Here is a 25,622-nt window from a genome sequence, read left to right as displayed (position 1 = left end):
AAGTTAAAAAAGTTTGTTTCTGTGTAATTGTTTCTTCACTTGGAGAGTTTCTGTGTCCTTAAATCTGACTTGAACACGTTCATATGAGCAACTAGTTTGGAAGCGACTCGTTATCCAGTTCGCACACACTGAGAACGGACACATCGTGTGTAGATGAAATCTCACAAAGTTTCATATCAGACACAAATTCTTAGTATTTATTTTGTGTTTTTATTCGTGTTAAAAAGGAACTCCAGTGACAATCCGCATCAACGTCTGTTTCCAGGCGTGGGGAGCACTACTAAAGCGTTTCGTGTCTCTGAAGGGAGCTGTGTGGTGACGTCTGATAAATGTCCTCAAGTGATGTCACTCGAGTCAGCATCAGTTGGGTCTGAAGACTACAAGTTTGAGAAGTAAAAATATCTATAAGTTTGGAGTTTGAAAGCAGTGAGCTTACCAGACCTGTGTGACCCGTTCATCCTCTCTGCTCAAGGCTTCATCAGCTGCTACTAGAATAACACACACCTGAATCTCTGACCGAACCGCTGGCGTTGTATCAACGCAGGTTTTAACGAGGAAGAGGAGCGTGTCGAATAACAAAGACAAGATTTCTGCTTCTGCTGCATAGATTATGATCCATTTGTTTTAAACTATCCATCATGAGTCTGACAGTGTTGTAGGAAGTTATTACTTGGAGTTATTGCACATACCATTCAACCATTCCTCCACCCAGATGGTTTTATGTGTCAGTGTCAGGATAATAACACTATAAGACTAGTTCCTTTTAGTGGCTTTCCAAGAAGAGTCTTGGACTTTTAATTTTTACCTTTTGGAGGGAAATTAACTGTTAATAAGCAGGTAGCAAAATAAAACAGAAAACTTTATATGTACTTGTTCAGTACAACTAAAAATTCTCGACAAATTACAAAATATCGGACAACGTCAAGCAACAACAAGAAGAACGTTATGTTATTACTGAAAAGGATGTGTGGAATGGTTTGATGATAAGAACAGAACTAAACAGAACTGACCACAACCTGGGAGAAGCTGGTGGGAGAAGCTGGTGGGAGAAGCTGGTGGAAGCTGCGATAATTTGGTAATTTTAGAGAAAGCACCAGGTCATCAGGTACAGGAAAGCCGCTGCAGCCCGTGGAGCTGTGGCGGTCCGGTCGATGTAGAGATGCTGTGGTGGTGCCAGAGGCTCAGGGGAGATTGAAAATTAGGCCTGCTGGTCCGGGTCAGGGAGGGAGTGGACAGGGTGGAGACCCTTGCACCAGTCAACAAGCGAACGCCAAGATGCGTTCAGGGGAGGGTCAGTTTTCTTAGAGCAAGATATCAACCTCAGAGTCATCACACCACATAAAGACCTCTTTTCCTGCAAGTTAAATCTCAAAGACAATGAAATGCACATGAATTTATCCTGCTCAATATAGATCCAGTTATTAGAACCATGGACCTTTAACTAGTGCTGATATTTTCATAACTGGCTTCGATGGGACATACAAACTGATTAAATTATATTGTGATGTGCTATTTAAACACTAATGTGGGTATTATTATATTTACATACATTAGAAAATGGTATTAAAGGCAACACTCCAGATCCAACATCATCCAACAAAAGACAGTGAGACAAGTCAGGAACTAGAACTTGTCCATTATCAAACTACTCTTCTTATTCAACCATGAGTCTGGACAAAACTAGGGAACCAGTTGCCTTGCACTTCCTGTCAGAAACCCTAACCAACAACAAAATGAAAAGAGCGATGGATTATTTTCTTTCCTTAAAAAGCACAAGCAGCATTTTTGGAGGCCATTTTTGGCAACCTTTTTGAGCGCCCCATTAAGGCAGGTATTCATATTTTATTCATGTCTTACACTTCAGCATGTAAGAGAGAGGGAGAGCGATGAGGAGACAGGGCGGAGGGGAGGGAGGGGGACTCAGTGAAGTGCCTGGTTTGAGGTTTTATTGTAGATAAGCTGTTTCGTTGTCACAGCTCATTTTACTCCTCATTAGGTTGCACTCCTCTCCTTTCTGCTGTACGTGACAATGTATGCAACTATATTCACATGCGCACAAATGTACACACGACGTGCAAATGCAACATTCAGTGATGGAGTCTCGTCATGACGTGCGTTGGTGCTGGAGATGTTTGGGATTTGTGTAACTGTGCACTGACAGACTATTGTCTTTAACAAGCTGCGGGGGAGGGGAAGCAACACTCAAACTGTCAGTCTTAATCAGCAAGTCAGCCATCTTGATGCAACACTCACAAATAATTCAAAACTCAGAGGACTGTGCTGAGAGCAGACCACCATCACTTCTGTTGTGTTACAGTGTTTATACCTGAGAAACACCAGAGGGACAGTCTGTTCCAGAAGATCTATACTGCATTTCTGTCTGTTAGTTTTGCCATGACACTATATGTTTTTAACAACTGGTAACACACATTGTTCTACACTGAATCCACCTTTTCACAGTTTCTTTACTGACATGCAGAAATTGCATCACAAGAGAAAGAGTTGATGTGTTTCCACAGGCTTTTTTACATTTTTGCATGAAGTAATTCTAAATACTAAACATAATCACTACATGTTTGTATAGGATAGAAACACAACATCCCCACACATATCTCACTCATGTGCTCACCTGCAATACTCCTGGTGAAGAATCTTTGCAGTCTGATCAATCCCTGGAAATCTCCCGCAAATATGACCTGACATCCAGGAATCATCACGTCCAAGAGGGACATTTGATCAGGTGGTTTATTGTCATAAACTTTCCACCTCAGTGAGGAGAAGAATTCCTCTGTTGGGTTCAGGAAGGGACAGCAAGGTGAAAGGAAAAGTGGCACCAACCTGGGATTGGCTGTAAACCTCCCTCTGATTGGAAGAGAAGCAATGAAGGGGAAAGGAGGTGAAACAAATGTGCTCAGTGTCCCAGTTAGAAGTGTTTGCATTTTTAAATTTCTTTTTTTATATCTTATAAATAAATAAAAATGATTATTCATTTCTTATGATAAATTTGAAAGATTTGACAATAGTATGTGTTTATGTGTAAGTTAGTTGTGGTTTAGTTTGAGTGACTGAAGATGATCCGAGGGTAAATCCACATTGACTGCTGTAGTGCCGACGACCACCAAGAAAAAGTATTGGAAAGTATTGAGAAACATGTTAGTGGCTGAAAAAATCAGCTGTTTTCAGACGCAACGAGTCCAGACCACAAACTCCCTGCTGGAAGTAGCCATCAGAGGATGGTAAACTGTGGCCATGAAGGGATGAACATGATCAGCAACAATACTCTGTAGATAGACTGTGACATTCAAACCATGACTGACTGGTATAAGAAGAAAACGTTCCCCACACCATTACACCACCAGCAGCAGCAGCAGCAGCCTGGACTGTTGACACAAAGCAAGTTGGGTCCATGGATTCATGTTGTTGATGTCAAATTGTGAAACTACCATCTGCTGCCTGAGCAGAAATCATACGCGTTTTTTTCCTTCATTCTGATGTTTGACATGAACAATGACTGAAGCTCCTGACCTGGATCTGCATGTAGTTTATGCATCGCACTGCTGCCACATCATTAGTTGGTTGCATTATCGCCTGAATAAGCAGGTGTACATGTGTGTGTGTGTGTGTGTGTGTGTGTGTGTGTGTGTGTGTGTGTGTGTGTGTGTGTGTGTAATAAAAAGCTTGGTGATTGTAGATTATCATGTTGATGCATCAATGTGTAGAAAGCGTTTTACTTTTGTAGTTGGTCGAGGTATAACTGATTTGAAAGGTCTCAGGTCTCAAGTCTCTTCCAACTAAGAATGAATTGCTAGTGAAAGTTACATGGTGTTTTAGTCAGTCATTTAAGTTCAGTACTTGAGTAAATGTGTTTATTCCACCACTTGAGAGTACTAATGATTCATTGACTGACAAGTAAAAGTCACACAGCAGGTGACTGAGATTTTCTCCAGACAGTGAAATTACACTGCTCATGTTTGAAGATCACAATCCATTACACTGCTCGGGTACTGGGAGGAACGTCCTGAGGTGGTCTATAAAAACACAGTCAGGATCTTTAATTAGTTATGACCTGTGTGTGTGGGAGTCTTTGGAGATCCCTGCTTATCCTGCACACGCACATACACGTACACACACACACACACACACACACACACACACACACACACATGCACATATGGACTATAAACTATGATGAATGACTGTGTCTCAGAGCCGCCCTGACCTGGATGAACAGAAAAAGAGATGGATGAGAGGAGGAGGGGGAGGAAAGAGGTAGGCCTGTAGAGACGGATCATTTTGCGGCCATTAAGAGGGCTGTGGCTCTGCTGCTTCCCGGAACACAGACATGCAGAGTGTGAAAACTCATTTCTCCTCCAGCAAACACCCCTGATCCCCAGGGGCTGAGGGAATCACTCCCTAGACACTTGTTTTCTGTATTTAACAATGGGGATTGGGGCTAGTTGTTTGTGTGTGTGTGTGTGTGTGTGTGTGTGTGTGTGTGTGTGTGTGTGTGTGTGTGTGTGTGTATGTGAGGGTTGTAAATTATGAAACACCCACACACTGCTGTTTTTAAAAGCCAATTCAAGGCCATCAGTTGTAGATTAACAGCAGCACATACACTTGCATCTCCACATCTGAACACAGAAGCTGTTTAATCAATAATAAAGGCACATTTCAGCTGATTTCACACTTTTGAACTGAAACAGTTCCCCGCTCTTTCTCTCCCTTTGATCGCTATAGCTCTCCCTCCCTCCCTCTCTCCATCCATCATTCCCTCCATCCCTGCACTGGGGCTGTTGCCATAGAGACAGGTTGCCAGGTCTCGGGCAGTGAGATAGAATGGGTTAATTAGGAGGCGGAGCATTTACAGCCCTCCAGATGGTGGTAAACCCTCCTTCACCACAGGTCTCCAGGGACTTCCTCTCAAAGAGAAAGCCTCTCCTGTTTAGTATTCAGCCCCTCACTGTCGATCCAGGAGCTGCATTTATGACCCTGTAGTCAACAATGTGGGATTATGGGAAGTGCAGGGAAAAGCTGGACCCTCCTCTTCAGCTCTGCTGAGCTGTGAAAGATCTTTTTCAGTAACCACTGATCTGATTAAAGGCAGGACATGACACCGCCGTTCCCCTCAAGGACCAATCAACCAATGAAGACGTTTTAAAAAATTTCTTTTCATATCGTCTGATACCTTTTCCTGTCCTCTGTAAACACTGTAAACATTGTGTCTCTGTGCATGCAGGAAGCCATTTTGCATTGTGTTTTACAGCTGAAGAACTGAGCCACTAACGCCCCCAAGTGTCAGTGTTCATACACAACATGTTTATTGTCAGAACATGGAGCACATATTAAGAGTTTGTACAAGTAAGAATAGCATGAATATTTCAGATGTGTAACAAATAGTGCACGACATGAACATGATCATTTATACAAACTATTACAGTGCAATTACAAGTTAACATTACAGCTTAAGTAAAATGTTCTCTGAGCACATTATTTCAATTTCAAACTTTCCTCTCCGTTACCACATCTCTTGTTTCTTATTGTGAAATGTTTTGTTCACATCTAAAGCCAAAATATAGATGAGAACATCTGACTTTTAAGATGTGTAACAAATCATAGTATTGATGGTATGTTATTTAATAAAATAATAAATATTTCTAAAATATTTGTAGTATCTATATTTGACAAACATGCAACAACTCTATCATTTTAATATTTTAAATACATATTGATGGGCAGGTGAAATGTAAATATCTGTACTTCATTGTTTCATGTGCAAAGACTTGCAATATTTGGTGCGAACTAATGCGTGAATGATGCAACAGTGACACCCAGTGGCAACTGCACGGTAAAAGCCTGCTGAATTTATCTGCTGTTGCAATTTTCCAATCCTGTGACTTTGGTTGGGGGGTGCTGCTGCACCCCTAGGTGTTGAAGACAAGGTAGGTGAAGTTCTCCTCCTTGGGTTTGACGCTGAAGTTGTAGTGTCCAATGCGATTCCTTTGGCAGTAGAAAAGGCACACAAAACCGATAATGAAGATGAGCGTCAGACCGACTCCAAGACAGGAGAAGCCAACTATATGAAGGGTGTTGTATTCCTCCTCCAAGAATGCTGCAAGAACATGAGTCAGGTGAAAGCAGTAAAATCAGTAAAGATGCAGTAAACAGGAAAACATGAGGATTTATCCTACGAGGGATTGGAAAAGTCAATAAATAACATAATAGGACATAACATAAACATAAACATAAACATAAACATAATAGGAAAGACAGTTTGACTAGTTTGGTGAAAACAAAACCTTTCAAATTTTCAAATTTTCAATTAAACCATGAGTCTCACGAGTTTATCAATACCTCAATACCCAAAAATCTCAAATATGTTTTATCATGTTCAAGGTTTTTGAATGTGTATTTTCCATCAAGCTACTTAAGCTTGCCTCTCCACCAGACTGATGATAGAGACAGGAGCACTGCTGCTATAATTCATCAGCTAAACAGCCCGTTTAGAAAATAAAGAGACACTCATGTTTATGAAGAGGACTTGAACAGCTCTTCTACTATTAAAACTAGCCAGTAGCCAGTAGTAGAGTACTAGCTGGAGAGTCATTGTTACTTCAGCTAAGAATATTTATTTTTCTAGCAGAACCACACATATTAAGAGAAGTGTGAAATGTTTTATAATAGACACTGTTATTCTCTGGAGAGATACTCACTTAGAGCTGATCTGAGCAGAGGTCCGGAGGAACCAAAGGCTGTACCAATCGTGTTTGAAGATCGAGCTGTTCTTTGAAAACAGTCCTGCAAGAAAACACAAGAAAAGATGATAAAGGAGAGAATTCTTCTTTCTTCTTCTAATCTTGATCATTCAAGCAATTAGATGCTTAAGTCAACGATAGATTCATCCGCTCTATAAAAGCTGCAAGATGATTGATGATTATTTTTTAGAAGGATGCACTCACAGGCACACAGGTATCTGATCCAATCTGCACACAGATGTGGACCTGGCAGTGCAGGTAGATCACATTCAGGTTGACGAAGGAGAATATCTGCACAGACACGCGGGACGTGCTGGAGTTTCCGTTCATCAACACTTTGGTGTACATGTTCAGCGGACAGCTGAGGAGACAAGGAAATGAAATCGAATCAAGATCAATACCACTCTCACGTACAGTATGTTTTTTAAATATGCTACAGCCAGGAGGTGGTTAGCTTAGCTTAGCATAAAAACTGGAAACAGGGGTAAACAGCTTCTTCCGCTAACAACATCCTCTACAGTTATTAATGTTATGTCACTGATACTGATTGTAGGGAATAAACAAACACAACATAATGTGTTACATACTGAGCTGAAGAGGTGCTGATAGGTAGATTTTATGACCTTCAGACAGATCCAGGCCAGCTGTTCCCCACTGCTACCACTCTCTATGCTGAGCTTTAAATATAAAGCCACAGCCAACACCTTTTAGCTTTAGATTTTACAGACAGGTAACAGAGTGGTATCAATCTTCTCATAACTCTCAGCAAAAAAAAGGAAATAAGCATGTTTCCCAAAATGTTGATCTATGCCTTTAAGGGAACAACAACATAGCATTGTTATAATTGAATTTATTTATAAGCTTAAATACTGAATTTTATGTTTAGAGCATGGGGCAGTCTGGCTACAATATTACAGAATCTTTATCAGGCAGATTACAACACATGAAATGGTGCACATGTTCTCAGCCTTTTTTAGCCCGTGACCCTATTTTTAGGTCCCAAAGACCACCCAGCAACCCAGCAGTTAGAGTGTTGCTATGGAGATCTGAAAATCAGTTACCTTAGTATCTTATTTTGAAAAGCATGAATAGAGCTCATCATTTATTTCATGGAAAAAAATGAAGTCAAGACTGGCTATGGAAGTAATTTTTTATTTTTACCCCCATTATCTAGAGATGGATGGTTAATTGTCGTTTTCTCATGATAGCCATCATTATCTGGTTATCTTTTTTTTTTTCAAGCTAATCATTCTGGTATCATGAAAAACCAACTGTATTCCAAGACAACAAAATAATTAACTTGATATCTTGAGACAACGGATAAACTAAAATTTAGCTGTTCATACAACCCATATAACATATTGACACTTTTTAAAATAAAATAATACATAAATGTTATAAGTCTGCCAGGACCCTCTGTGGGGACCCAGTCCCAAGGCTGAGATTCTCTGAAGTAGTGGTAATAGTGATGTTAGTAATAAAATATGTAATTAAAGTGAGAGAAAGAGTACATGTATGGTAGCTGAAATCCTAACAGTAATAGCAACAGTGATAGGAACATGGTGCTGTGGGTAGAAGCAGACCTGTTCTCCAGGAAGGTGTAGCTGTAGGTGTCTGCAGGAGTTGGGGTTGGTGTAGCCCAGCACTTGTTGATGATGACTTTAATCTGCTCTGAGGAGGTGTTCAGGCTGACCTCCACCACCACCACGTCGTCAGGGGACATGCTGTAGTTGTGGGGTAGAGGCACTGTACCGTTCATCAGCTGCACCGTCACCTGGAATGACCCCAAGCCCGTGATGACATCTTTGATCATGTTATACCTGGAGATGGGAGATAACACAGTACATTCAGCCATAAATACAAGTGGAACACATTGTAAAAAATGTGACTGGATTTATTAACTCGTCAATTTTACTCTTAGTTTTATAAAGCAAGTAAAATTATAAATATTCTTCAGATTATACTTGTTGTTGTTGTTTATCGACTACAACATGAAACAAGTCAGATAAAGATGTGTGGAAAAGAATGGATGGATAAATCTTCTGTAAATTACAGTTTATGGGCTGACTATGTGACACCCAGAACCACAACACACTCCATTATACTTGACTTATTATTATTATTGTTTTTGGGGTGTTCAGTCAAACCTGAAAGTAAAGCTATAATTTTTAAAAGAATAGTTTGACTTACTGGGATTTCCACCTATTCTCTTTCTCGCCAAGAGTCAAATGAAACGGTTACTCTCACATCTGTATGGAATATATGTAATTAGACCTAGCAGACAGTTAGCTTAGCACAAAGCCAGGGGGAGACAGGGGAAATCAGCAAACAATATGAGTATTTGGTTCTATTTCTTGGCAGGAACCAGATGCCAGGCAACCAGTGGAGACTGGACTGTGATGCACCAGCTATTCATTCATTTATTATTTAGTTTGGCTGTATGGTCCCCAGTAACTACTAACTAGTTTCAAACTAATGATTTACTAAATCAGGTCGCACCATTACAACTAAAGAAATGTCTTAGCTTGTGAAGACTTTTGCTAAGGTAACTTCGACATTCTTGACTCATTTAGGTTAGTCAAATGTTATTGACATAACGTTTCATAATTTGGCTAAAATGGTTACTTCCATACCAATACCAATCAATCATGGTTTGAATACCACAGCCTAGGGTATTGTTGCTAACCATGTGCATCCCTTTATGGCCACAGTTTACTATCTTCTGTCACAAAAAGTCATCTCAAACTAGCTTCATGAACATGACAGTGAGTTCAGTGCACTTCAGTGACTGCTGATTTCTTCATGTGCATGTTTGTCAACTGCTTCAGCAGCTCCAGGGCTATTTTGAAAAATGCTAAAGTTATCATGGCAGCAAGTGAAGCGTACCCCATGGAGCCAAAGTCAGCAGAGATAAGCATGCTCTTCATGTAGGTACACATGATGGGAACTTCCAGCTGTTTTTTGGGCACCTCCACTGTTCCACTGGGTGAGATGGATGGATCCATGGTGTTGAACAGGGTTACAGATGCCGTGTAGTAGGTTTCATTCTAAAACACCAGATGTTGGAAGCAGTTTGAATTCTTTTCAGAGTCAATGCACTTCAGTTGTAGAGATAAAGTGTTGGCATGCATAGAATCTACATAAGCACAAGTAAAGTTTCCCAAGAGCATCAGTCTTTCAGAAGAGAAAAAAAACTCACATGTACAAGCCTGGTATCACAATCGTCCCAGCCCACGGTCAGCTGGACATGGGTGTCATTGCCTCCATTGACGCCACATTCCTGCAAGCCCAAGTACAGGGCGCTTTCCCTGATTGTGTTGTTCAGAAGAAAATCCTTGGCAACCGTCACAGTGATGGCAGCAACCCTGCACTGGACTGAGATGCCCTTTAACATAGAGACACTGGTGGAAGTTCTCATGGCAGATGTAGCAGTGGTAAAGGTGGTTGTCAGGTTGGTAACGGTGGTTGTCGGGTTGGTAACGGTTGTAGGGGTAGAAGTCATGTATGTCATTGCAGTAGTGGTTGCTGTAGGGGCAGTAGTGTTGATTGTGGGGTCAGTTGTGGTGGTTGTTGGGGCAGTAGTGGTGGTTGTTGGGGCAGTAGTGGTGGTTGTTGAGGCAGTAGTGGTGGTTGTTGGGGCAGAAGTGGTGGTTGTTGGGGCAGTAGTGGTGGTTGTTGGGGCAGAAGTGGTGGTTGTTGGGGCAGTAGTGGTGGTTGTTGAGGCAGAAGTGGTGGTTGTTAGGGCAGTAGTGGTGGTTGTTGGGGCAGTAATAATGGTTGTTGGGGCAGTAGTAATGGTTGTTGCGGGAGTAGTAGTGGTTGTTGGGGCAGTAGTAGTGGTTGTTGGGGCAGTAGTAGTGGTTGTTGGGGCAGTAGTCATTGTTGTTGGATGGGTAGTTGAGACCGTTTCATTTATTGATATAGTGAATGTGATTATCCCAGGAGTAGTGGTTACAGTGGTTAACGCTGGATCATTGTTTGGGGGTGACATGACAGAGAAAGGGGTAGTGGTAACTGTAGAAGATATTGTGGGTGTCGCTGATGGTGCCATTGTCTCCAAGGTAGAAATTGCTGCACAAGACAAGATATTCTTGTTATGAAAAGCATTGATATTCTGTTATTCTGTGAAAAATGAATCTAACACTTCCACACTGTGAGACCCTACCTTGACAGGCTCGTCCAGGTCTGCCTGGGTTGTTGTCAGTAAATCCCTCCAGGCAAACACACCCGTAAGAGCTCCAAGTGTTTGTACATGTGGCCCAATGGGAACAGTCATTTTCCCCTGACAAACATTCATCAGAATCTATAAAAAACAAAATATTTTGGCTCAGTAAAACAGTTTTTATCTAGTTCTTTAATAATAATAATACATTTTATTTAAAGGCGCCTTTCTTGGCACTCAAGGACACCGTGTACTTTAGTATTGTGCTTGTATGTTCCTGGTTTCCAGATATGACAAAGCCTCTACACTACATTTCAGTTTGTCTGATGCTTGTTTGAATTTTAGAAATCTCTTGATTGTTATTGGACACAAAAAAAGATCGCTACTTTATGGCAAGACATAGAAAGAAACTCACATGTTTCAAGCAAAAAGAGCTGTAAGGTCTCACTATTTTTCATCCAGAAAAAATATTTTCAGGCTGTAAAAATAGTGAAAGGAGAAAAGACCAACAAAAAAATGTGCAGTCCTTATTTTTGCAACACTAATGCATCATTGTTGTTGCCACTTTAAGGTATACTCCAGCAATTTTTGTGCACGTTCATGTTTGCAGTCTAATGAGTCATTTGAAAATGTAAAAAATGGTCAAAATACATAATCTCACAATGTAATTCAACAGCATAATTTGGTATACCCTCAGTGTAACTTCTGCCCACAGATCCAAGTCTTCAAGCCAAAGCCAGGATAACCATCAGGGTTTATTTCCATACTTTGGAAAGCTTGCTACAAATAAGACATTCTACAACTGTTTTCATAAACTGATTAGTACTAATCCTCCATTACAAATCTAAACTAATCTTGACATGTAAAATTAAACTAATGCTTTGCTGAAAGTTACTTGTTACTCACAGAGCACCTTAGTTCTTCTTTTATCTTTAAAATAGAGAGAATACAAAAGACATACCATGTATGCTTGTGTTGTTTCTATCCACACTGTATTTGGAGCTGTTCATCAGGGAGTTCAGCAGAGCCGTGGACACATCACTAACGTCTTGGCTTTGACTGGGGGTGAAGATGAGGGTGAAGTTGACCACCACACTGCCCAGTGAAAAGCCTCTGATCTCGATTCTCACCTGGCCTGAATCCACCATGGCCTTCATCTCTGGAGACAGAGACTGGTAGATCTGTTGATGATAAAAAAGAGAATCACTCAGAGATATGATGCATTTTTAAAGCTCACATTCTGTCGGTGGATAATCCTTGCAACAGACCTACCTCCTCTATAATACTCGCACTGAGGTTTTGGTAGGCCTGACTGCTGGTGTTCTGCAGGTCAGCAGTGAAAGGGATGTTGGTAAGTCGAGCTGTGACGTCAAGAGTCTGAGCATCTACAAAGAAAAGACTTACTTGGTACAATAAACACATTTTCCACAACTAAATGTCAGCCTTCTCACCAGCCTCGGGCCTACTGGTTAAAGAATGTCTTTTCTTCATCACGCATTAGACATTAAGGACAAATTTTATCACTTTACTCTTTACTAGGAAACAGTTATTTAAAAAAGAAAAAAATCTGCAAAAGTCACATCTCCTTTGCGTGAGGGAAAATCATAATTTTTTTGTGATTTGATTTGGCACTCAGTATTAGGGGTTGAAAAAGGAAAAAAAAAAAAGAACAGCAGCAAAAAAAGGAACATTAGTTCTAGCATCCCTCTACAGTGTTAGACATGGATTCTTTTAACGCAACTTACAAACATGCTGCTCTCATTTATCCATTTACATCACAGCATTCATCAGCTGTGTGACGAAGGGTTTTTATTTAACCCTCCAATACTACAATACGACTAAATATGGTATGTATATATATGATATATGATTTTTTTTAAAGATCCAAAACTAAAAGCTACTGGAGCATTCGGTTCTTACCGGTCCTGACTGATATACGCAGGGGGACTCCTTGGTTTCCGCAGGCACAAGGCGTGACAGTGACATTGTACAGCACCCCAGGCTGCAGTCCCCTCACCTCCATCATGGTCTGACTGGTTTCCCAAAACTGAATGTCCTCTGACCCCTTGCTTATAGCAACCTGATAGGTCTGGTTTGACTGAAACTGGCTGGACCAGTACACACAGAAGGAGGTTCCGGTGATGTTAGATGACGTTAAGGTGGTGATGTTGGGAGGAGCTGAGAGGTTGTGGTGGGTAGGAGGGAAAAGACAGGGGCAGGTTTATCATTGGTTCATGGTGATTAAAGGAACAGTTTACACATTTACTGAGAAAGTTCCATGAAAAGAATGATACAACTCCCACGTCAATATGGTAAATATAAGGCTATAGTTAACAGCCACTTAGCTTAGCACAATGACCGGAATTGTAACTTTCCAAAAGTTACAAAATCCATCTTCCAGGATCTTTAAAGGACCAGTGTGTAGGTTTAAGGGGGATCTATTGGCAGATATGGAATATAATATTCATCTTTTCATTAGTGTATCATCACCTGAAATTAAGCTGAAATTAAGAATCATTGTGTTCTCATTAGCTTAGAATGAGCCCTTCAAATGCGCCTCCTCTACCACGGAGCACGCCATGTTGCTCCACCATGTGTCTACAGAAGCCCAGAATGGACAAACCAAACACTGGTTATAGCGAGGCCACCGTCGGTTCTCCTTCACGCCTGGAAAGAGGGGGCATTCTGCAACCTCACCACTAGATGCCATTAAATCCTACACGCTAGTACTTTAAAGTTCAAAATTAACTTATATCCTAATATTAAAGAATATTGAATTTGCAGCACGTTTGTGCCTTTGCATGTGTTTTCTTATGCTGCAGTGTGTTGAGCTCTCAGGACCACCGTTCAAAACTGAAACTGCGGCAACAGGTTCACCACCAGAAACGGAGGAAAAAGGCTAAATCTGAAAGATGAAGTGGTTCAAGTGACGATTCTGATGACACACAGTCAACAATTAAAGTAGTGTCAAGAAATAGCACAGAACAAAATAATGAAGGTACAGAAATCACTGAGTTAGTCACTTGGATCCAGTTGAAGTCACAAAGGCAATTCAGAAGGAGATTGGGAAAGTTAAGTTTGCTAATTACTTGAACAGCAGAAGAAACTCATATTTGCAAAGGATTGAGAACGACAGAGAAAGATTTTGAACAAGAAAATGATTAATGGAGAAAAAGTCAAGCCACACATTCCAGGTCTATATGTACCAATGAGGGCAGTAATATCTGGTGTTCCTCTGTCGACGTTTGTGTCAGAACTTAGAGAGAAGGAGGTTAAAGCTGCTGCAGCTAAAAGGTACATTAGTAAGAAGGAGGGTGAGAAAACCTTATTTCATTTTGAGAACATCTGAACGAAGAAACTCTCGCTGGGTGTATGTTCAGTTATTTAGTGAGAGAATATTTTCTGCCACTACTTAGATGTTTCGAGTGTGAGCGTACGATTCATATAGCAGAACAATGCAGAGTAAAGGACAGGTGCTCATGGTGCAGAGAGAATCGTCAGATGGAAAATGTAGTGGAAATGGCAAAATGAAGTGCTGCAGCTGTGGAGAAAGAAGTGCTGCTTTTCCAGGATGCGAGAAAACTACAAAGATACAAGATTATTACCCAGGAAAACAGAAAAACCAAAGAAGAGCCCCAGTCGAATAAATACATGTGCGGTTATTAAAATACGTAGCAGGTGAGAATAGCAACAGTTTTGGATGAATGATATTGGTAGGAAAGAAAAAAAATATGTTGGAATTAAATGATTTTCTGCATCAATTGATGATAAAACGTGATCTGATCTTCATCTGAATCACAAGTGTAGACAAACAATGTGCTTAAGCTAATATCACACAAACAATTATAATCTTTTGTGTCTTTAGTGAGCACACCCACTGAACATTCACAGTGTGCTGGTGGAAAAAGTAAGTAAAACTGCTTGATTTAACTGGTTGAACATCTTTTGGCAGCAGTAACATCAGACAAGCTCTCTTATGTTCTCCATATCTGGGGCTCATTTTCACCTCACTGAGTGTCTGCATTGCGCCTTTAGAGTCATCTAAATAACCACAGAACTCACTGTGGACTGATCTTATATATAATCTCTTTTCAGGCAGCTCTAACCCAAACCCTCCAGTCTGGACGACAGGTTTGCTAACTCCTGACTCCAGTCAGCTTTTGGTCATGTCATTACTCATGGGCTTCACATACCTTTTCCAACCTACACTGTGAATGTTTGAATGAGGTTTTCAGTATGGACAAAAACACAGGGGTTTGTGTGTGATTAGTCAAAATAGACTTGACTTTGATCTGATCATATCTGATTATAATTTTTTGTTTTTTTCACATCTTACTTTCAGGATTTAAGTGGGATCAAATATGTCCAGTGAGATTAAAATAGAAGATGGAATACCCCAAGAAACATAATTAGTCCTATTCTTTTCAATATGATTAACAATATATTCATGGATGGAAAGACATAGAAGAACTTCATTATATGCAGATGATGGGGCAATCTGTAAAAGAGGGAGAAATGTGAATGGTTGAACGTTGGTCACATAACTGGGGTTTCAAGGCTTCATTTTCTAAATCATGTTATATGTTGTTTACAGACCTTTAGACACAGTGCCAGGATTCAAATATTTAAGGTTATGTTTGATGAAAAGAACACACGTTATTCTCATGGTAAGAAGCTTTAAACCTCTATGAGGAATACATGTGGATATGAGGGGCTGGGGGCTGATACTGGGGGCTGATAACCAATAGCATTTTTCTACAGAGATCCTCCTGTATTAAGCCGCCTTTGCTTGTTTACACTGAACCAAACAAGCCGGCACAATCCCGCCCCCGTGTGTGGCATGCCGGCATTCAGGAATCAGAGGCGTGATGTGTAACACAACACTGTTGGCACATTACCCAGCATGCCAGCTTTACCTTTCACACAGATGTCGATCCAGCCCTGTGAATACCTCCGCTGCTGGCATAAGGTGGAACAACAATGCAACAATGACCCCAAATTCCAATCCCCCTTTTATACAGAACGGCGAGGCGGAATAAAGGCGCAACGTTCCCGCCCTGAACTGGGTGTATCAATGGGGCTTATCACAAAGACAATCCTATGGATTTTTGACAATATATACACATGGTTGAAAGAATCCAGATGATGTGCCTGTGGGAACTGGTCCATATAAACCAGAATTTAATGTTAAAGTTCCTTTCCTGGCCTTGATTAGATCCCTAAAAACTCATCTCTCTTCTTCAAAATTACATGTTTAGATTTTTTTTTTCCCCATGAAAAAAATCCCTTCATGGTCTTAAAATGGGCTGGACTTAACTCTACACCTTCGCCTGATTTAGTATTTGTGGCTCTACGAATATGTAAATTAGCCTTGCCACTATCTGCACCCGTTCTTCAGCCACTCACCTGCAGCTCTAACTCTGTTCATCAAACATACAAACACAATGCTAGTTTTCTATTTTGCTAGTTACTGTAGGCTACACAATGACAAGTGGTAATATAGGAGTAATTCACCCATACATGTTCAAACCGGGAACTGAAGACGAAGAAGAGCTCATTGCACAGAGTCACCTGTATCAGAATGGTAATGTATTTTATGTAACGTTAGAAATGTAACAGAAGCCTTATAGATAACATGAGCCTTGAACTATATCATCAAACAGCTAATAATGTGGTGGTAATGTTAGATAAACCTTGGTCCAATCACCAGCTCTGACTTAGCTAACTCAGCTAGCTTGCAAAATACCACTAATTAGCTACACCTGGTTTCCCCTCTGATACCCCTTGTTTTGCTGTAGCAGAATGGGTATCAGGGGTAGGCCTACGCTATGGCGATATGATATGGGAAGCCCATCCCCACAAGTTGACAGGTTTGGTTCATTAGGTTTGTGATGTATGAAACCCTGGCTGTCTGAACCTGTTTTTATGAGACTGTTCGCTGCAATTCAAGGTGGAAATACTCAGTCATGGCATTGACTGCGTGTTTCGCTCATATGGCGTGTATTATATAAAAAACACCGTATGGATGTTAACAAGGTTAAAAAGGTTTCATTTCAGACTGACTGACAAATCGAAAAATGATAACTTATGCTTTTTAGATAATGAAAAATGGGTATAGAAGTGCAGTTCTGTTGAGTCCCTGCTCATATGGGTGTTAAGGTAATGAACAATCAGATACATTGGCAAAGAAGGCTCTGAACGTATATGACAGCGAACTGATAAAAGGAGCTCACGGTAGGGGAGAGGCGAAATCATTAATTAAAGCAGACGTAATTAACGCCTGGCTGAAGGAATGGGATACAGACATTAAAGGGAGACATTATATTATACAGAAGGTAGGTTGTGTTAAACAGCTTAAAGGAGGATATTGGAACCTCAGAGAGCAGGTAATCATGGTGAGATTAAGCCTCGGACATATAATATATATAATGGTTATAACATAATAAACAAATCTGTGTCAGTGGTGGATGGAAGATTTATACAACAGTTAGTTCCAAGTACAACAGGACTGGGACTTTAACTATAGGTGTTCTATTCACCATTAATTAATGGTCGTTATCTAGCTTAGATTGTAACAAACTTTGCAAAGATTTAAATATTTCCAGAAATAACATTTGAATTAAATTATGTCTGGTTGTGCACACCTCCAGGTGAGCTCATATGACGTCAGCCGACCTCAACAAATTAGAGAAGAGCAAAAACGAAGCAGGCCTGAGGTAATGTGTAGACAAGGCAGCAAGCTAGTGAGCAGGCTGCAGGTCAGGCAAATGTTTATGTGTTGCTTAGCAACAGTCCAGTACCTGTCCAGTTGCTGAACTATTTGTGTTGGCGTAGCCAAATAAATGATGAAATAAACAAGCAAATCATAATCTGTTATTTCTTATTACTGTTATCTAATATGGCACTCGTAGAACTGTTGTACAAAAGCATCACACCATCACCAGCTATGTCTGAATCACAGCCGTGCTGATATTCAGTACATCACTCCCTTGTGTGATATTGCTTAAGTAGAACACATTACCATGCATTGTAATTAAGAGAAGAAGAAGAAAGGGGGAGGAGGAGAGGAGGAGAGGAAGGGCAAGCAACACAAAAGTGAGATTTATACTTTATCACTTGTGTTTTCAAACAGTGTTTTTTGGTTTTACAAGAGAAAAGAATTGAAAGATAAAGACCAAAGTTGGTTTGGCAAATGTGTGTTTTGTTGACTGTGGAACAGATTTCCACATATGTCTGCAGATTAGCATATTCACCAACATGACACAACACTTCCTACTTACGCAGCCTTGAGGTAGAAATGAAAGGTTTCTTACAGCATGTGGTTGTCGGCAGTAACTCCACAGTTGAGCTCATGCTGGTAGATGGAGCAGACGTTGTCCACAGCGGAGCATGTGATGAATTATAAGGGACAGAGCTGGTGTTGCTCAGAGCTGTGGTCATGCTGATCTCAGAGGAGTTGAAGACACCCGTGGTGCTGATGTCTGCAGGGTCCTGTGTGGTGTTGGAAGTTGGGGTGTAAGTTGTGTTCATGGGTGGCAGGTAGGTCACGGGGGTCTCTGTGGTGGTCCGCAACCTGACGTCAGCTAGGAAGAAAGGACAGAGAACAATGTTGAAATCAAGTTAAGCTTTAGTGCCTCTGTGTGTAAAAATATGAGAAATCTGCCTCGAGGTGAAGTTTTCTTGTTCACACAGTCGTCAGTGAAGGTGATTAACCTTCACCCAGCTTCACCTTTTAGCAGGACTGAGAAGCTGAGGACCTTTTGCTATGATGTGATCCTGATAAGAAAGTGAAGGCAAATCCCACGCAAACTTATTCCAGCTCACTCTTTGGTTCTCTATCTTCAGCTCTGATCTTGCTCTGCACACAATTGTGAAAAACTCTTTGATGAAGTGTCTCCTGCTTGTAGTCTTTGTCAGAAAAGGAGTTTCTTGTATTCGATGTGGGAAAGCCTATCACGGGGCCATGTCATGTTATTAAATGATGACTCTAACTTGAAGTCTCAGATAAAAGTAAGGCAGGATGCAATCTCCACATTCTGTATCAGTGGTGCTGTGTATATACACATGTGGATATACAATTATAAGCACAATATCTGTGGCATGGATCGATGGGCTGGGGGGCCACTGTCGGAAATTCAATGATTCGATTCCCGCCGTCGAAGTTTCCTTGGGCAAGATACTGAAACCTGAATTGCCCCCCGATGTATCATCTGTGTGTGAGTGTGTGTGTGTGATAGAAAAGCGTATGTGGCTTGTAGTGTAAAGTGCTTTGAGTGGACGCTAAGACTATAAAAGCGCTATATTCGTGCAGTCCGTTTATCATGTTATGAATTCCTAAACCACGAAGATGACGTACCTCACAGAATGTGATGGAAATCAATCATTTATCCACACACACAACCACACACACACACACACACACACAGTTTCACCTGTACAATGGGCTCCAGGGTTGCTAGGATCAACATCAATATATCCTTGGCGGCAGGTACACTGATAGGAGCCCACCGTGTTGTCACAGTCTGCATGAGGGGAGCACTGATAGAGAGCAGACTCCTCACACTCATCTACATCTGCAGTTAGAGATACAGACATATGAAGAGGTTTGAATTGGAATTAAATAACATGTACAGTTCAGACCGTAAAGTTTGCACCGTTTGTTCTTCGGGCTCTGAGCTTCAGCACATTCAATGTGATAAAATCATGGATACTGCATTAAAGAAACAAGTCTCAGCAATATAGAAAGAACTGTGTGGGAGATAGTTTAGGGGTTCAAAAGTAACTGGGCAGATACACACAAAGTCAAATAAAACCATCATATTTAATATTTTGTGTAAAATCCTTTGCAGTGAATTACTGAGGTCCTGTCTCTGTCTTAGTCTGGGTCTGGTCTTTAGCAGGTGGACTGCAGCTTAATCAGACTGAGATCAGATGACTAACTCGGCTCAAGCTCATTTGGCTGAATCACAGCACAGAACGCTCCCGTGAACCTCTGTATTCATCCTGTTGCTTCCATCAGCAGTGAAATCATCAATAAATGTCAGTGTGTCAGTTCCACTGGAGCCATGTTTGACAGATGAGGTGGTGGATTTGGGTCATTAACTCTCTCCACACTTTTCTCTTTCCATCATTTTGATAGAGGTTGATTTCTTTTTTTTTTTTGTGAACTGCAGCCTGGTCTTTCTGTCTTTGAGTCTTAGCAGGGTGTCTGCACCTTGCGCTGAATCCTCCGAGGTTTTGATCATGGAGTCTTCTCTTGATTGTTGACAAGGAAACATTACTATTTTCTACACAATGCAACTGATTTTCTGGTCAACCATAAAGCCTGTGCCCCTCTGTGTACCAGCTCGTTAGCCATTTTCCCGGTTTTCACCCATGCTCACCTGCTTTTTAGAAAGTACCCAACTGTTGACCGCAATCTAAATGGCAACTCTCCATTCTCAGTCAGCTCTGAACCACATGAGCTCGTCTGTGCATGAACCGAGGTTGAAATCACACAAAGCTGCCCAAGAAATATTTTCTATCCATGGGTCCAATTACATCTGAACCGCTACACTTTGGGCACTGTGCTTTAAAGGGGGTAAATCTCCCACACAGTTCTTTCAGTATTGATGTGAACCTACTCTGATTAAAGGTGAGACTTGGCACTTTCATGTAATATGTAATATTGTGCTGAAGCTCAGAGCCTGAGAAACCAAAAGGGAAACATGTAACTGTCCAAATACCTGTGGTCTGGACTGTATTTTGTTGAATTAGGGTTGTGTTTCTATAACGAGTAATATTTTACAAGATGTAATGTGAAAAATTTAAAGTAACATGTATGTTTGTGGAAATAAACAATACCCCTAAAACATAATTTATAGGGAAAGACATTTAGATGATGAATTTAGTGACACACTTATCTACTGTAAAGGTTTCAGGTAAAAATACTTCAAACACAATCAATGTATGAACTGAACTTGACTCACTTGTCTTCTTTGTATCTTACATGTAAAGGCTATGTAATTCAGAGGTGTCAAAAAAAATCAAAGCACACTATCTTAATTGTAGAGAAGGAAATTAATTATCTGTGAGAACATTTTGAAGGCAAATTGATGTATGTTTGAACGAGTGAAGTTAATGTGACTTTTGTGCAAATGTAACAAGTATGAGTGGTTCATGATTAATGTCTGCATGTGTGTGTGTTTGTGTGTGTGTGTGTGTGTGTGTGTGTGTGTGTGTGTGTGCACTCGCTCTGGTGTTATTTTCCGCTTTTGCAGGAAACATCCCACATATGACTGTCACTCAAATAGAAGTGGTGGGAGAAGGAAACTGTGGTGCGACTGAGTAATTCTTTCCTGAACACTGTGTTCTTTGCAGAATGAATCATCCTCAAAACTCTACAAGAATGTAATTTCTCTGAAAAAGAAAAAAGAAAAAAAGCCCCAATAGCCTCACAGAGACAGATAATTGTGTCTCCTCACCTTCCACAGTTACAGATGACACCTCCTCTATGTTTTTGAGAAGAAGATGCAGCTTTGATGTGACATTGTACAGTGACAGAGTAACGTTGCAGTCGATCAGCAGTGAGGTAGCAGTTCTGTATGGATGCACAGGCCACGAGCTGAGGTAATACACTGAAACTTCATCAGACTGCAAAGCTCCTGTCACCTATTTGTGATACAGACACAAAAAATAATTAGTGTGAATTTAGTGAAAAATTAGCCTAACTCCAGATGAGACTTGGTATTTCTTCTATATTTTAATTTTCCAAGAAACAGAATTATCAGAGTATCACGACATTAATAGTGACAATAATTGGTCAATGGCCTTAGTGTAGTCGCTCTATATACAGTAGCAGCAGAAGTCTTAATTGCAGTAGTAGTATTAACATTAGTATTAGTAGTAACCATTGCTTGTAGTAATCGTGTGTGATTCAGAAGTCCTTTATCCTTCGACTTCAGCTGCTGGTAATCTGTCTTCACTGTCACTGTTGCGTTCAAACGGGATCCTCCATTCTCAGAGTAATTAGTTGAGTCTGAAAGTTAAATTAAAAGGGTCAATTCATCCAAATCACAAAGAAAACACTTTAACCTTGTGGTTTCAGGAGCTGTCTGAAAAACCGAACCTTAAAAATTTGGACCCTCTCCATCACTTGGAAAAAAACTGCAACAACCTGCCCCCTCATAAAATATAATGAACTTGGTACAACTCGTTTGATCATAAAAACTTAATATGCATGAAGAATTTAAGAAAATATCCACCAAATTTCACATTTGAAATTAAACAGACACAGAATAGTGCAGATAAACTTCAAAAGATCATCCCTGCTCTTCCAAAAAACATTAATACACTCTTCAGCAAAAAGAAAAAACATGTAACCCATTCCCCCACCTAGTGTGTAGTAATGTGTGGGTTTATTTGCAGTGGCTTTGAGATAAAAGAATGGAAAGTGACATTTAGAAAAATTAATAAAGTAACAGTAGAGGTACTTTTAGTATTAAAAAAAACAAAAAAACAAGAGAATGTGTTCTAATCGGTTTTCACATACCTTTGTCAGTTCAATACACTCAGCCATACCTGGACTGATATGACCAGCAGCTTATAGTGGCTTATGTGTAACCAATATTACTAAGTCACACTTTAGGTCATCAACTTTATAACTCCTCACTACTTGCACTATTGTTATACTACATTTTAACTTGAGCTATTATGCTGTAAATGTCATTTTAGTTACAGTTGCACAGCAAAACTTAAAAAGACTCACGTTAACAAACATGATTTTTTAATATTTGGGTGAAAGGACCCTTTAATAAGAGCACGTGACTTTACTTAAGAAACCAGATTAGCAGTTAAATAACAAATAAAAACAACTCAGGATGTATACTAACTTGCAGGATGACTGCAGAAACAGCGACCCAATCTCTGGCAGCATTTTTGCCAGCCTGGGCAGTCCATGTCCCACTCACAGTCTTCAGATCCGGGATACAGTCCATCTGCAGTTGGACAGGAGCCTGGTTTGGCAATGAACTCCCCACTCCTGTTTACAGCTTCATTCAAAGGAAATAACATGTTACAGGCCATATATTAGCAGCAAGACATTTGTAGCAGTGCATTTTCTGCGCTTCCATCTGGTGTCTTGCACACAGCACCACACACTTAAAGGTCATGCTGATTGCATCTGGGCTGTCTGTCTACTGCGCACAGCGTTGATGTTATATCATCAAATATTTCTTACACAAAGAAAATTCAAATCCAAGAGCAAACAGAACAATTTCTGCTCTTCTATCATCTTCAAACCCAGAGATAAATGATGTGCAGTACACTCACACAGGGCACAGTAACGACCGACTTGTACGTAGCCATCGCAGCACTTGGTAACTTGCTCCATCGCCGTCTTGTACTCAGTCTGATAGATCATCCGGTAAAGTGTGACTGTACATGTCTTCCAGAGAAGCCAGCCGCCACAAGGCTTTGTCGCAGTGTAGGGGACCTTATGCATCGCCAGGAAACTCACCATCCTCGTCTCATTGTGAATACATAGATGGTAGCCGGATAAAGACGGACCATTTCCTGGAGTAAAATGTATTTTGTCAATTTTGTTGTTGGATAATAATCCTTGGTAGTTAGTGTATGGCTGCATAATGACATCAGAGTTTACATTTTGAGTTTGTCACTAACAATCCTCCTTGATTTTGATTTGCTCATAAAGTATAAAACATCAATCATTTGTGACATTCAAATGTTAAAAACAAACTGTAGGTAAAACTAGAAAATGAAAATTCTCATAAACACCATAATCTGTTGTGGTAACACATCAATTACATGTTAATGCGTCATCTGCATAGAGGCCTACCTTCGTACACAGTGTTTTGTCCCCTACAGAGAGCCAGCAGAGCCGCAGCCACCCAGATGGAGAGCATCCAACTCATTTTTCACAGATCAGAATATCAACCCTATATTTAACGACCACATTGGACGTGCATGTTTCTCTTTGAGATGATACTAACTCACTGTTCAGGGTGGATTCAGAGACCAATTCCTCTGTGGCTCTGTCTTTCTCCTCCCCTCGCTGCACCATCAGTCCCTGATGGAACACAAAATCATGGCAGCCAGCGGGTGAGTATTAGATGAATATGATTATTTGGAGTTACATTGTCAGTGCACTGACATTACATTAATTTTTGCAAGTATATTGGAATATTCAAACAATTTGATTACTTGCATGTATGGCATCATGACAATCTGTATATGACAGAGAGAAAAACATTCGGTTCACATGATTTTCACAAAGGACTACCAGGCCTTGTTTTTATTTTTGTAGAATAAATAAGTTGTCGTTACATTCATTCTTTTGCAGTATTAGTATTAGTAAACATGTTTATGATGCTTGAGAGAGAGAGAGAGAGGGATGAGGGATGGGAGGAGTTAAAGTCCCTAATGACTTGGTTTCCACACAGGTAACCATGGTAGTGCTTGCTATGCTGGCGGCATTAACAGTCTGTGTCAGCCATTAATGTCAAGTAAGGAGGAGTGAGAATTTCCCTGCCATTTTCCCACAAGTCTTCATTCTCAGATAGGAGGGAGCAGTGGGATGCTTTGGCTGTCAAAGATATGTTCTAAAAAAAGATTGCGTCAAGATTCTACCATCACTTTGACACAAATGTGAATATGTATTCCCATTTGATGAGAGAAAATCCTACAGGTCCTCTGCATCCTTTTCAAGCATGTCATGCATATATTTTATCCTTAGTAAATGTAGTGATTAATATAATGGTTCTCCAATGATGTGTGAACATGTGCCTGATTAAACTTCCTTCTGTCATTAAGCGATAATGAGTGGGTACGTGCTGATGTGCTGGAGCATGTGGCTGTAGGGAGGTGCAGGGGTTCAACTAAGGTCATTACACATTAAATAGTTACATTAAATAAAAAAAATTAATAGAAACATCACTTCAATAGGATGTGGTTTAATGAAAATAATGATCTTCAGGAGTGGTGCATTCAGTCTTTACACCACCAGTGCCACACCTGATTGAGTCATAAGACTGTTGCCAGGTACTGAAGCTGACAAGGCTTTCCTGGAAGAGGACTGTAGGCCAAATAAACATGGCAACAATTCCCCACTGGATGCCAGTAATGACACAAATCTACTGCCATTCTATATTGACTCCCATTCAGTCACAGACCTAATTAGTTTCTTTGGGGTTAGGGGGGCATGTAGTTTCATGCAGAGTATGTAGCACCTCACAGACATACCAAAGACAGTATAGGTAAGGTATGTACACAATCACAGTAAAAATTTGTATTTTATATACATTTTAGATTTTTTTTTTTTAACATAAAACTAAAATACATAAAGAAAAAGTCCTCAAAGCACATGACTCTCTCTCTATAGATATGCTTGCTTATCAGTTAAGTCATCACGAAAGTCTCCACCCTTGTGGTTTACAGTTTACAGGCAGTTTACAGTAACACATGACTTCATGTCAAGCACAACATAGTTGTTAACCTACAATACTTAATTTAACTAGTTACTTACAAATAATTAGAGAACAATGCTCAAGTACAAAGTCAATTACAGTATTGAGGAAACTTTATATAATTATAACAATTAACTTCCTTTGGCCGACATTAAAAAAAAAAAAAAAAAAACAGGATACTGACAGCTTAAACGAAAAATATGACCTATCTCTTTAAATTAGCCTCAGTGTCAAGTCTTCCGTTTG

General features: G+C 40.3%; 1 protein-coding gene across 1 annotated transcript; it reads right to left on the bottom strand.

Annotated features, from left to right (window-relative positions):
* Positions 1–5,293: 5,293 nt before the first annotated feature.
* Positions 5,294–25,564, bottom strand: umodl1 (uromodulin-like 1). The gene is made up of 17 exons (XM_023417694.2): positions 23,750–25,564; positions 23,224–23,466; positions 22,785–22,943; positions 21,804–21,931; positions 21,378–21,564; positions 19,347–19,487; positions 18,228–18,497; positions 12,835–13,092; positions 12,187–12,299; positions 11,876–12,095; positions 10,918–11,055; positions 9,952–10,823; positions 9,639–9,799; positions 8,336–8,572; positions 6,957–7,113; positions 6,711–6,795; positions 5,294–6,109 (listed from the first exon to the last, which is right to left on the bottom strand). The coding sequence occupies exons 1-17, from the start codon at positions 23,823–23,825 to the stop codon at positions 5,922–5,924; spliced, it is 3,633 nt and encodes a 1,210-aa protein (XP_023273462.1). The 5' UTR covers positions 23,826–25,564; the 3' UTR covers positions 5,294–5,921.
* Positions 25,565–25,622: the final 58 nt, after the last annotated feature.

Source organism: Seriola lalandi, unplaced genomic scaffold (assembly GCF_002814215.2).
Source record: "Seriola lalandi dorsalis isolate HSWRI2012SDOR001 ecotype SW California unplaced genomic scaffold, Sedor1 jcf7180002054577, whole genome shotgun sequence".
Lineage (NCBI taxonomy): Eukaryota > Metazoa > Chordata > Actinopteri > Carangiformes > Carangidae > Seriola > Seriola lalandi.
This window is presented reverse-complemented; position numbering and strand designations above follow the sequence as displayed.